The sequence below is a fragment of the Melozone crissalis genome, unplaced genomic scaffold (genome assembly GCF_028551555.1).
Source record: "Melozone crissalis strain CALT ecotype California unplaced genomic scaffold, PUWL_Pcris_2 ptg000023l_1, whole genome shotgun sequence".
Taxonomy (NCBI): domain Eukaryota; kingdom Metazoa; phylum Chordata; class Aves; order Passeriformes; family Passerellidae; genus Melozone; species Melozone crissalis.
In genome coordinates this window covers 8722900-8734950 of record NW_026535801.1, presented here as the reverse complement: position 1 = coordinate 8734950, position 12051 = coordinate 8722900, and the positions used below count along the sequence as shown (strand labels likewise).

General features: G+C 41.7%; 1 protein-coding gene across 3 annotated transcripts in view; it reads left to right on the top strand.

The window, feature by feature from the left end:
* DIP2A (disco interacting protein 2 homolog A) overlaps positions 1–11714 on the top strand; it is a 78410-nt gene extending 66696 nt beyond the window's left edge. The window contains exons 26-39 of one of the 3 annotated variants that reach the window (XM_054277661.1): positions 398–521; positions 784–905; positions 1219–1330; positions 1549–1658; positions 1763–1893; positions 2406–2574; positions 3778–3948; positions 6031–6060; positions 6467–6528; positions 7138–7195; positions 7897–7971; positions 8505–8679; positions 10235–10358; positions 10724–11714. In XM_054277661.1, the coding sequence (XP_054133636.1) occupies positions 398–521; positions 784–905; positions 1219–1330; positions 1549–1658; positions 1763–1893; positions 2406–2574; positions 3778–3948; positions 6031–6060; positions 6467–6528; positions 7138–7195; positions 7897–7971; positions 8505–8679; positions 10235–10358; positions 10724–10976 (1716 nt within the window). In that variant the 3' untranslated portion in view covers positions 10977–11714. Of the gene's footprint in view, positions 1–397; positions 522–783; positions 906–1218; positions 1331–1548; positions 1659–1762; positions 1894–2405; positions 2575–3777; positions 3949–5936; positions 6061–6466; positions 6529–7137; positions 7196–7896; positions 7972–8504; positions 8680–10234; positions 10359–10723 lie in introns of those variants that run through there. The other 2 variants (XM_054277662.1, XR_008483108.1) reach the window with 2 other exon arrangements.
* Positions 11715–12051: the final 337 nt, after the last annotated feature.

Sequence of the window (12051 nt, the reverse complement as noted above, 5' to 3'; positions counted from 1 at the left end):
AAACTTTCCAACTTTTCTTTTGAGACTGTGTTTTAGCAAAAGAAATTGTTTCAACATTGTTACTGTTAAATTGGTTTATTCTCTCAGAGTAAAGATTTTGAGGGAGGTTTTCTAGTATGAAGCAGCCTTTCCCAGGTCATTTTGTTCAGGCAGGTTTTACTCTTGACCTGTAGACTCTGCAAAAGTAAACACAAAACTTGGACACAAAGAAAAATTACCTGTTGGTGAGCACCTTTCTTAAATAGCTGCGGACTAATGAGCTACTGTGCCATATGTTGGTGTGTTCACATGTCTCCAGGAGAAACCCTCTTGGTTTACCCATTTCATGTCAATATCCAAGTGGCTGAGCTGCTGCTGTTCCTGTAAAGGTTTCTGCTGTCACCTGTCTCCTGTGCAGGGTACTGTAGCCAGCACTGCCTCGTGCATCCAGCTGCACAAGAGGGCAGAGAGAGTGGCAGTGGCGCTGATGGAGAAGGGACGCCTGAACGTTGGTGACCACGTGGCCCTGGTTTACCCTCCAGGTAAAGCAACACAGCAAAACCCACAATTACACAGCACAAGAGAAGAAGTTCTGTCTGTTAATTGGCTTGGAGTAGTTTTTGCTAGCTCTTAAATGCAAAACATTTTAAACTGGTTGTGGAACAGACTGTTGATTTGAACAGACACTTGTGACAAATCCTTCTGTCTTAATAACACAAATCAGTGTGTTTTTTGATTTTGGTGAAAGAATGTGGCCTATTGATATGATAAAAATTGCTTTAATTTCACAAATATCCTTTCCAGGAGTGGACTTGATAGCAACTTTCTATGGCTGTTTGTATGCTGGCTGTGTTCCCATCACTGTCCGCCCGCCTCATCCACAGAACCTTGCTACCACTCTGCCCACTGTCAAAATGATTGTAGAGGTAGGTGAGACATTGCTCTCCCTGTGCTTTTGGGGAGTGGGGAATGCTTGATTCAGCCTGATTAATTGCTTTGCCACAGTCAGTGTAAAATAAGATAGAAAATAAATACTCAGTGTGCTGTGGCTGAGTCAGTAATGAATTCTGTAGAAACTTATTTTAAATGGTCTTTTATTGTCGTGATCTATTTTGCTTTGTTTCCAATTACTGTCTTCATCTCTTCATCTTATTGGTTATCTCATCTGATGCATATGACATGACTTTGAGCATGCACTCCTTGGTTTTAATAATGGTCTTAATGCTTTGCCTTTTGCAGGTCAGTAAGTCTGCATGTATATTGACCACCCAAGCTATAATGAAACTGCTCAGGTCCAAGGAGGCTGCAGCAGCTGTAGATATTAAAACGTGGCCCACTATTTTGGATACAGGTAGGATAGCCAAAATGGAAATAGTTTGAAGAGTGATACATTTATTTTACTACACCATAACTGCCTGATTGAGTGGATGGTGCTGTGCATTACATTAAAATTGCTGTCTAGAAACTATAGGGCAGATCTGATGATAATGCTGTAAAGATACATTTTTTGTCCTGTGCCTGTTTCCCAAAATAACATGGTACTCTCTTCTGCTTATGTATTTTAAATAGATGATATGCCTAAAAAGAAGCTGGCTAGTGTTTTCAGACCTACATCTCCAGATATGTTGGCATACTTGGACTTCAGTGTGTCTACTACTGGAATATTAGCAGGAGTAAAGGTACAGTAACAAGAGATAATCATGTTTTATTCCTTTAAATTTATAAGTAAATATGTGAAACCCTTGTTCTAAGGTCCCTGAGAGGTTATGTTTTCCTCCTGCAGATGTCACACGCAGCTACAAGTGCCTTATGTCGCTCGATAAAGCTGCAGTGTGAGCTGTACCCATCCCGACAGATTGCCATTTGCCTGGACCCCTACTGTGGCTTGGGCTTTGCTCTGTGGTGCTTGTGCAGGTATGCTCTGGAGCTCTGCCTCTCCTCACCTGTTCTCAGCCCTCTCTAGAACCTCAGGGAGGAATTGTCAAAGAAACCCAAATTAACTTTTTTATCAGTCATTCAGAAAACACCTTTTGTGATAAGAAAATCCATTTAAGTCAGTTAGTCACTGGAGTAACTTCAGGTTTGCAAGTGGAATTAATTGCATACCAAATTCAAGGAAGAAAAAAAACAGGACTTATCTGTCTGTTTCACGTTGATTAAGTAAATCCTTTTAAAGTATTTTGAGATTAAACCATATGTTTTGACAAGACCTTTAAGGTGTTCACTGCAAGATTAGTATGCAGTAAGAAATACTGCTAAAAGAAGCAGTTACATGTTTCTTAAAATGAGTGAGTCTTGACTTGATTCAACCAGATACCTACTCTAATGCAGCACATCTCACAAAGCTACAATTTTTTTGCCTTTTAAAGCTTGCCATATACATTAATTAATTAAATTTTCCTGTTCCTCTTGCTTCCTCTCCCCAGCATATATTCAGGTCACCAGTCCATCCTGGTGCCCCCTCTGGAGCTGGAGAGCAATGTGTCTCTGTGGCTGTCTGCTGTCAGCCAGTACAAAGTGCGTGTCACCTTCTGCTCCTACTCTGTGATGGAGATATGCACCAAGGGCCTCGGCACACAGACTGATGTTCTCCGGGTGAGTGGCCTTCATTTTCCCACATTCTGACATCAACACACCTGTATCTTCCCAAAAATACTTCAGTATCTTCCTAAAAATACTTCATTTTGGCTTGGAGAAGATGAGGCTTTAAGTGTTCCTGTGAGAGCCTTCCAATATGACTTGATTTTTGGGGAGTTTTGAGACTGCTGGAATATTCAGCTTCCGTGTTTCTGGTGGAGGTAAAAAAGTCTTATATTTTCTGTTTTAGTTATTTGTGCAACCTCTGTGCTCCTGGATGTTTTTGAGGTTTTAGGCAAAATACATAGCAAGCCTATCAACTTGTTTGTGTCTGAGACAAGTAAAAAACCCAACACCAAACAAAAAAAATCCCAGACAAATCGCATACCAACAGAAGGAAAAATCCCAAAATCCCACCAAACACAAACTTCACTCAAAATAGCCAAAAGGCTCCCAGAACTCACCATGTGTCACTTAGTTTCAGATACCACTTGATACCAAAAGTGTTAAGTTCAATCTTCCCTGTCCTGGAAGTGTTCCAGGCCAGGTTGGAGGGGGTTGGAGCAGCCTGATCTAGAGGAAGGTGTCCCTGCCCATGCAGAGAGGCTGGAATGAGATGAGCTTTAAAGTCCTTTCCTTCCCACCCAAAGCATATGCTATATGACTCTTTGATTCTTAACATCAGTTACACTCTAGTGCATCTATTTATTTTTGAGGGAAATCTCTCAACTCAGATTTAATTTCCTTGAAGAACAAGGAGCATTCCCACAGCTGTAGTAACTCAGCTGCCCAGGACTTCCATTGGGAATGTGTGGCAGCTCCCTCACAAAAAAGTGATTGTACTGTAAGCTGTCAATAAAGACCAAAAAAAAATCTTTTTCCACTGGAACAAGGAATTTCCTCACCAAAGGAAATCCTGGCCCACAGCCAGTTTCTCCAGGTTCACATTCACATTGAGAGGAGCTGGTGATGTCTGGGACACCTGAACTGTGCAGTGCTGGGAGCTAGCAGGTCCCTGGCCACCCCAGCCCTGTAGCAAAATGACATTTTGAGGGTTTTCAGCTCAAAATGCTGAGGGACTGTGTTGCAGCTACACCATTTCTGTAGTGTTAAACAGCTCATGTCTTACTCTATTGCTTTTAAAGTAAAAAAGTTAAACCAGTTTGTCTCTGGAGTTGCTGCCTTTGCAGTGACAGTGTTTGTTGTGTCCCCACATCCCAGATGAAGGGGGTGAACCTGTCGTGTGTGCGCACCTGCATGGTGGTGGCCGAGGAGAGACCCAGGATCACCCTCACCCAGTCTTTCTCCAAGCTCTTCAAAGACCTGGGCCTGTCTGCCCGTGCAGTGAGCACCACCTTTGGCTGCAGGGTCAACGTAGCAATTTGCTTACAGGTGAGGTTAAACTGCTGTATATTGAGGTTAAATTGCTGTATATATCAAGATGCTTGCTTGCACAGAATCTCTGGGGACCTGGTAGAAAATCATCTTCAGGTGAATACATTCGTTTTTGTAATGAACTGGAGCTCCATTGCTTGCTTGCTTCATCACCAATTAAAATTAAGCTTTTTAATAAGATGATTAATATTATGTTGATTATGATATTTTCACTTTTCTGTACTAATTGATCAGTTGATTTGCTTTTCTAATCCAGAGGTCAGTACTAAGAAAATTGTTTCCTTCCTGCTATGCATTAAATAAACAGCTTCCTGTACATAAATATTACATGTTACAAGCAATGCTGTTTCAGCTTTTGTGTGATTCAGATTTTGTCTTGTTTTGTATAATGTGGAATTAAATGGAAGACAGAATTTCACAAATAAGACTCAAGAAAATTAACACAGGCTTTTTTTAATTTTTAAAGATCTCAAATGAGTATTAGCAACATGCAAAGATTTTTGTCTCACCTTGTGTGAGAGCTGGACTGGTTCTTATTTACTTTTAAGTTGTGAAATTGGAAGCTTTGAGAGGGAGGATATGCCCATAAAGTACTCAGCCATGCTTAACAGTCTGGAGATAATGACATTCTGTGGGCCAGAACCACCTTTGATAGTTTAGTATTCAGCTGATAATAATCTTTAATGTGTAATTTAACCAGATGAAATCTAGCTTTTCTTAATGAGGTATTTGTTTTCCAGTCAGGAGATTAAAAAAACATACATACATTATATATACATATATATATATATATATATATATATTTTCCAAAATTTACCTGAAAAATCAGCTATTAAGTTAGCATGGACTAGAAAGTGGGAAAAGCACCCTGGAGTTTGGAGGATGCTTGAGTTAGTAAATAAGTATGTAGCTTTGTATGTGGGGAATGTCTTATGGGGCACATGGATTAAGTATGTGTAATTGTAAATTTAATTTCCAATTTTATTACTATGGATTACACTTAGTAAAATAGGATTCTATAAAAATTGCTACTGTATTTCTGCAAAACTTCTTTCTTCCTTTATTTTTTTCCTTGGTGCCCACTAGATGAAGAAAAGCCTTTTTATCTCTCAGAATATATTACAGTGTTCTGGTTTTCCTACAAGAGAGATATTCTGGGGCATGAGTTACTTCAATATGTTGCCATTCACAATTGTTTCCTTAGTTTCTAGAGTTTCTTTCACAATTAAAGAAGAAAGGATTTTTAACAAGACCAAGCTAAATGGTTATAAAGAAATGTCAGAGTGATTTTTATAAATCAATAGATGGAAAAACAGGAAGGATACACATGAAATCAAGATGACAGCAAATTAAGATTTTAACATTGAATAAAGCTGCCAACTGTGAAAGAATAGCTTTCCAAATTGCCTGTGTGAATAAAAATTTCAAAAGCCAGTTTGGGATAAATGGGTGAGAAACAGTTTTTCTGCAAAATACTGAATGGCAGCATAAAAAGTTCTCCAAAAAAACCTAGTGAGGAATACAGGACTGCTGGGCAGTTAAACTTCCCATTCATTTTATGCCTTTTTCATCTTTGTTTTCCATTCTTTAGACCCTTTTTAGTGGGTTTTCTACCCCTTTTTCCCCATTTTTTCCCCATTCCTCCATTAGACTTTTTAAATTGGATTTAAATGAATGTAAATGAATGACGAAACTTCTGATACAAATTAGCAGGCTAAATACATGTCTTCCAGCCTTGCTGAACTGGCTCACTGAGGTGTTTCTGAAGCTGCAAACAGTCTTACAGAGGGAGAAGGGATTTATTATAAAGCAATGTATGAGTTGCTGTAGCCTTCTTTTGTTACATGAGCTGAGATTTGCATGTTTCCAAAAGAACTACCTAATAGTGCCAAGCTCTTAAATAATCTGAAATGGAAATTTTCTTTTCATTCTAAAACAGTGTAAGTTTTGTTTTCTGTCTTACTGTGTGTATCTTATGTTTCCAGTGCCTCTTTGTTTGTATTTTCTTTTTTTCCCCTTTCTCTCTGTTTCCCACACTTTGATGGCCTCTGTTACTTCTGTTTGTGGTCCTGCTGTCAGCCAAACAGGCTGGGCAAGCTGGCTGAACAGGTATAGTGATGCATGTGTGCTTGTCACGTCCTAAAGTCCATCTGCTTCTGCAGTGTTAGGGACTAGGCCCACATGGGTTTGTGCTTGCATCCTTTTGCACTGCCTATGTGGGTTACAGAGCAGGTGCTTACTCAAATAAAATCCTAAAAGCTGAATTTTAAATCTAAAATTTGGGCAGACTTAGACTTATCTGTACTATATACTTCACCTGTGCATTCATTGACTGATTCCATAAAAAGCAAAGGCTCTACAGTAGTCACTGTAGAATGGGGGGCTACTTTATTTCTTGGACATTAGGGAAGTGCTTTCTAAGTGTCTGTAAAAAAGAGAGAGGAAATATGTGAATTTATGTGGCTGTGAGAATGAAAGCAGGATGTTGAATTTGTTTCTTCCTCCTTATTCTTAGGGAACAGCAGGACCAGATCCAACAACAGTCTATGTAGATATGAGAGCCCTTCGACATGACAGGTACAGTCTGTGTTACAGCATTAACCCTTCAATGTCTGTGGAGAACAAGCTTCAGCCTCATTGCATTGCTCTGTTGAGTTATCCTTGGCAGCAGCCAGCTGACTCCTTGCCATATTATATCCCTGTGCTGTGCAATTCCAAGAAACCTGCTCCCTAACAATCCTTTAGGTAGTGGAAATAGCACAGTTAGAATCTCCTGTAGTCTTTTTTATTCCTTCTTCAAACCAAAACAGCCCTGTTCCTCAGCCTTCCCTGAGTGGCAAACAGAACATAGCAGAAACTCTGCAATTGTAACAGGAACCATGGAGTGTACTGGTGTACAGGATGCTGGGTTGAAGTGTAAGGGAAGAGCCCAAAGAGCAGCAGAAGACAGCAGGGCTGTCTCCCAAGAGAAAGCCCCTCAGCTACAAGAGTGCAGCCAGCTGCACCTTTCCCCCTCCTCCTTGGCTGCATCTTTTGTCTCTCTTAAATACAGTCATTATTATCTCTTAGGCAGCAGATGGGAGAAAATTCCCTGAGAGAGAAAGGGAAAAAAAAGAGAAGAAAAAAATCCTAATCTCCAGCAGTTCTTAAAGCCTTGTACAAATGTGTTCATTCCTATTTTCTCAGGGTGCGTTTGGTAGAGAGAGGTTCTCCACACAGTCTGCCACTTATGGAGTCTGGCAAGGTGAGAGTGTCATCCTTCCTCCTCTCAGAAGCAAGCAATGGTTTGGATTAGAAAGGACTTTAAAGCTCATCTCATTCCAGTCCCTATCTGCCAGGGGTGGGGGGACACCTTCCCCTAGACCACGTTGCTCCAAGCTTTGTCCAACCTGGCCTTGGACACTTCCAGGGGTGAGGTAGCCACAGCCTTCTCTGGATGACCTTTAGCAGCCAGTGCCTCACCCCCCTCACAGGGGAGAATTATTCCCAACACCTACTCTAAACCTCCTGTTTCAGTTTAAAGCCATTATGACGCTCCTGATGTCCTCATGGCCCTCACCTGGGTGGGGAGCTGCATCACCGGGATCTCATTAAAGAATATGTGGGATGAGATTGGCTAATCACAATGTGGCCAGGAGAACAGGTTGTGAGTGAGTAGTCAAGTGAAACCAGGTACATAACATGAAGCAATAGGATGAATTGCTACCACCAAAACAAATCTGAGACCTTCATGTGGAAGGCATTTTCTAGGTGTGAAACCAACACTGAAGCTGCAAAACAGCTGCTCAGAGTTAGAATTATTTAATAAATTAAACAACTGTAGTAGGAAGAGATAGTTGGTGTGTGTGGTGCAGAAAGGAGTAGAAAGGGAAGCACAGACTGTTTAACATTTCTTTTGATAAATTTCTTTTCATTTTCTTAACTTCTGTTTGCTTCTTATTGAAGATTCTTCCAGGAGTCAAGGTCATCATAGCACACACAGAAACCAAGGGACCTCTGGGAGACTCCCATTTAGGAGAGGTAAAGCTTTGGCACTGCTGCACTGTGTGTGTGGGCAGTGATGTGATACATGGATACCTCCTGTTAGATAAATGCCTTCCTTCCCCTGAGTGGGGTGTGAATGAGCCCCACAGAGAGCTGGCACTGTGTGCACTCCTGCACATGTGGCTGCACAGTCTGTGTCTGCCCAGCAGCTAGAGCAGGTAGGGATGTGCTCCCATCAGTGGGCAGCAGCAGTAGGTAATTTGCTGCTTGGTTTGACCTTTGTTTTATAGGCTTCTTTTGTTGTGTAATGAGATGCCCAGCTAATAGGTTAGCAGGTGTTCCTTTCCAGCAAGACAGATGCCTGGTTCATTTTTTTTTTATGGCCTTTACCATCCCCCAACTGCATGTACCTAAAACTGCTTTTCTCTGGTCAGAAGTTAATGTGTTCAATAAAACTGTAATCAAAATTGTCAGTGAAACAGATCTTTTAAATGAGTTAGCGATGCTCTCCGTGCCTGGCACAGTAACCTGTGTTCATTGCAGCTGGATTCGGTTTGGTTTATCCCCAGATCTGGGTGAGCAGCCCCCACAATGCCACTGGTTACTACACGGTGTATGGAGAGGAGGCGCTGCACGCCGATCACTTCACGGCCCGCCTGAGCTTCGGGGACACGCAGACGCTGTGGGCGCGCACCGGCTACCTGGGCTTCCTGCGCAGGACCGAGCTCACCGACGCCAGCGGGGGTAGGGGAAACACTGCACCTGCTCCTGGGGGGCTGCCCAGCTGGGCTGTGCTGACTTCCACCACAGAACGCTCCTGAGTTAAGGGGGAGGTGGTCTGTCGTTCAGCAGGTTGAGGACGTGCGCTGACACCGGTGATTTTGCAGTCTTTCAGAAGTTAAAGGTCTACAGGAGAATGTTGCCATCTTATTTACAGGGGTTCCATACTGCTGTCTCCTTATCACAAAGGTTTCACACCTTCTTGGTGTTTCTTGAGCTGCTCCTCAGAGCACTGACTTTTTCTGCTTCACAAAGCAGCTAGCTGACTCCAGTTCCCTTCTCACCCAGCCGCCCCACTCTTTTTTATAGCACTCTTCTTCTCACCTGTGGCCTGTTAAAGTCAGGCCTGTTCCTAATCTTTGATAATTGGCCCAACTGCAAATCCTTAGGGGTAAGATTACTTTCCAAACTATCTTTATTTTCTTATATTCTATTCCCATACAGGAGAAACTTTCCAGTATATAAAATAAACTGTTAATCTTGGGATTTTTTAATAAGCCAAGATCTCTGAATTTGGTGAAGAGTTTGTCTTCTATCTGCTCTGTTTTCTCTTGAGACAGTACAAAGGAGATGCAGCTTTTAGTTATCATATATGTAAAGAAATAACTCTCTGAACATTCTAAGGAAAGGAATGGGAATGCTTGTAACTTAGTAACAAATGTGTATTGATGGTTTTCTGTGATTGGACTTCAATGAATGGTGTCAGTGTCCTGACTGCTGCCACTGAATCCCAATAGCAAGTTTTTGTGCCTTGTAGCTTTCTGAAAAATGGCATTTCACAGAGATTTTTATCACCATGGAACAATGTCAGTTGTCCTTTAGTTTTTAAGAGGCTTTGGGCAGTGAATTTACAGTGTACATGGAATACAACTTCCCAGCATGATTTTCACCTCCAGTAACACAACTGAACAAGACTATGAAATAGTTAACAAAGGAAAAGCAAAATTGAACTGAACAGAGTTCAAGGATGAATGTTGAGAGTAGGGCAGGGTCTTCAGTAGGGTCTAGGAGAGCTTTGCTTATTTAACATGGCAAATCTGAGGCTAGGGAGAGGACAGAGTTGTTCTTACTGTTTAAGCTGTGGCATCTTAAGCTGAGTAGAATTTTGCTGGCATGAGGACAAGTGGGTATAAGCTGTTAAAAAAAGAAATAAAATTTGGGAATTGGAAAAGTGGTTGTGTTGATCAAAAAAGAAGAATTCTCTGGTAAGAACAGTGGAACAAAAAGATGTTTTAATGGTGGATTTTGCTTGGGTTTATGAACAGAGGTTACATTACATGAGAGAAAAGACAAAACTGGAAGACCCAGAAATGCTTTTCATTGTGCTTTTAGTTGCTTGGAGTCATAGGCAGAAGTGCTGCATGAGCTCTTAATTCTCTCAAATGCTGGAGCTTGCACTATAGACTCTTTCCCCTAAGAAGCACTGGGAACATCTAAGAACATCACAAATAAGCACCTCCAAGTGACGGTGTTTGTCCTGTAGCTGTGATGATGTTGAAATGTGTGTGCTGTGTTGCAGAGAGGCACGATGCCTTGTATGTGGTGGGCTCTTTGGATGAAACACTGGAGCTCAGAGGAATGAGGTACCACCCCATCGACATCGAAACCTCTGTCATCAGGGCACACAAGAGCATTGCAGAATGGTAAGGACCACAGCATTATTTCTTCTAAAGCAGAAGAACTTAAAAGTTCCTTGGCAGTATCAGAATGTGCACCTGTGGGTGTGGTAAGCACATCTCGGGGATTTCATGGATGATGTCTTGTCACGTGGGTTATTCCCGTTTGGCCCTAATGAATTATATACATAACTGAGTTTTCTATATCCATAATATACTGAGTTATATGTGTATAATGAGTTATGTATATCATTGGCTTTAGGTCCTCTCCAGCCTCAAAGCATTCAGGTTTAGTTGTAAGCTTTGGGAGGCCTTGTCTTTTTTAATAATCTCTTTTAGTGACTTGTCCAGGTGTTTTTTCCTCCCCATTAACACATGTGTCGCGCCAACAGTGCTGTGTTTACGTGGACAAACCTGCTGGTGGTGGTGGTGGAGCTGGAAGGCTCAGAGCAGGAAGCACTGGACCTGGTGGCACTGGTGACCAACGTGGTCCTGGAAGAGCATTATCTGATTGTTGGTGTCGTGGTCATCGTGGATCCCGGGGTCATTCCCATCAACTCCCGCGGCGAGAAACAGCGGATGCACTTGAGAGATGGATTTTTGGCTGATCAGTTGGACCCTATTTATGTTGCCTACAACATGTGAAAACAGCAAATAACATCAAGGCTAAAGCACCAAAATCCAAGGGGCTTTCCTCATAATAACATTGGAATCCATGCTCTTGTTTTTACAAGCTGTTGAAGACCCTAGGAAAATGGAGATACTTCTCTTTACATGCAGCCCTTCATCTCCCAGGCTGCATTTGCTTTCATAAACCCATTGTAACAGTCACAGCTGTCTTAGGATGGAGAGTTTACTGGAATTCCTGAAGGAAGCTTATTAGAACTATCATGGACCAATTTTATTTTAGGAGGGGGGGGGGGGCAGAGGGGAGAGAATAATTATGAATGTCAGTACTTGATGCACTGCATAAAAGGACACAGAGTGGGGTGGGGAGAGAGCACCAGCTGTGAGGAGGACTCCTGGAAACAGCACCCAAAGTCGTGAGTAACCATCCAGAGTTCACCCTCCACGTGACTGCAGTATATGGGCAGTATGGGGGTTGGGGCATACCCTTCAACATTGCACACACCTCTGCCACATTCTCTACTGAAAGGCATTTTGCACATATTTGAGATTTAAAAATGCAGCCTTTTTATTTTAAAACACTGACTCATCCCTATTCAGAAGAAGCCAACCCCTTCCAGTCCTGGATTCAGTGTAACAGTTATGCTGCTGATCAGCTTTTTTGTACCAAGCAAAAACAAATGCTGTAACAAGGTTACTTATGGTGCCATGCTGGACTCTGTAACGCTATAAACTTTATAATAAAATACAAAGTAACACCCAGTTTTAAGTACTTGATGCAGGAGCCTTCGGTGCTCTTGCTCTTCTAACTCCATGTCAAAGTTGCTTGTTTTCATAGTGTGAGCTGTTAATTCCTGCCCTGCACAATGCCAAGGATTTGAAAATCCATTCCAAAGCCACTCTGAATGATTTGTATAAATGTTTACAAAGCATAGGCTTACAAAATGTTTTCCCTGAATATTCTGTGCTAAAACTTGAAATAGTAACTTTTTTTTTTTTCCCCACCATGGAAAACTCATTCAGTGTTAGTTAGCTGAGCTGTTGTGGTACAAACTTTGTTTGTTTATTTAAACTCTTTTGTTCAGGCTAAAAT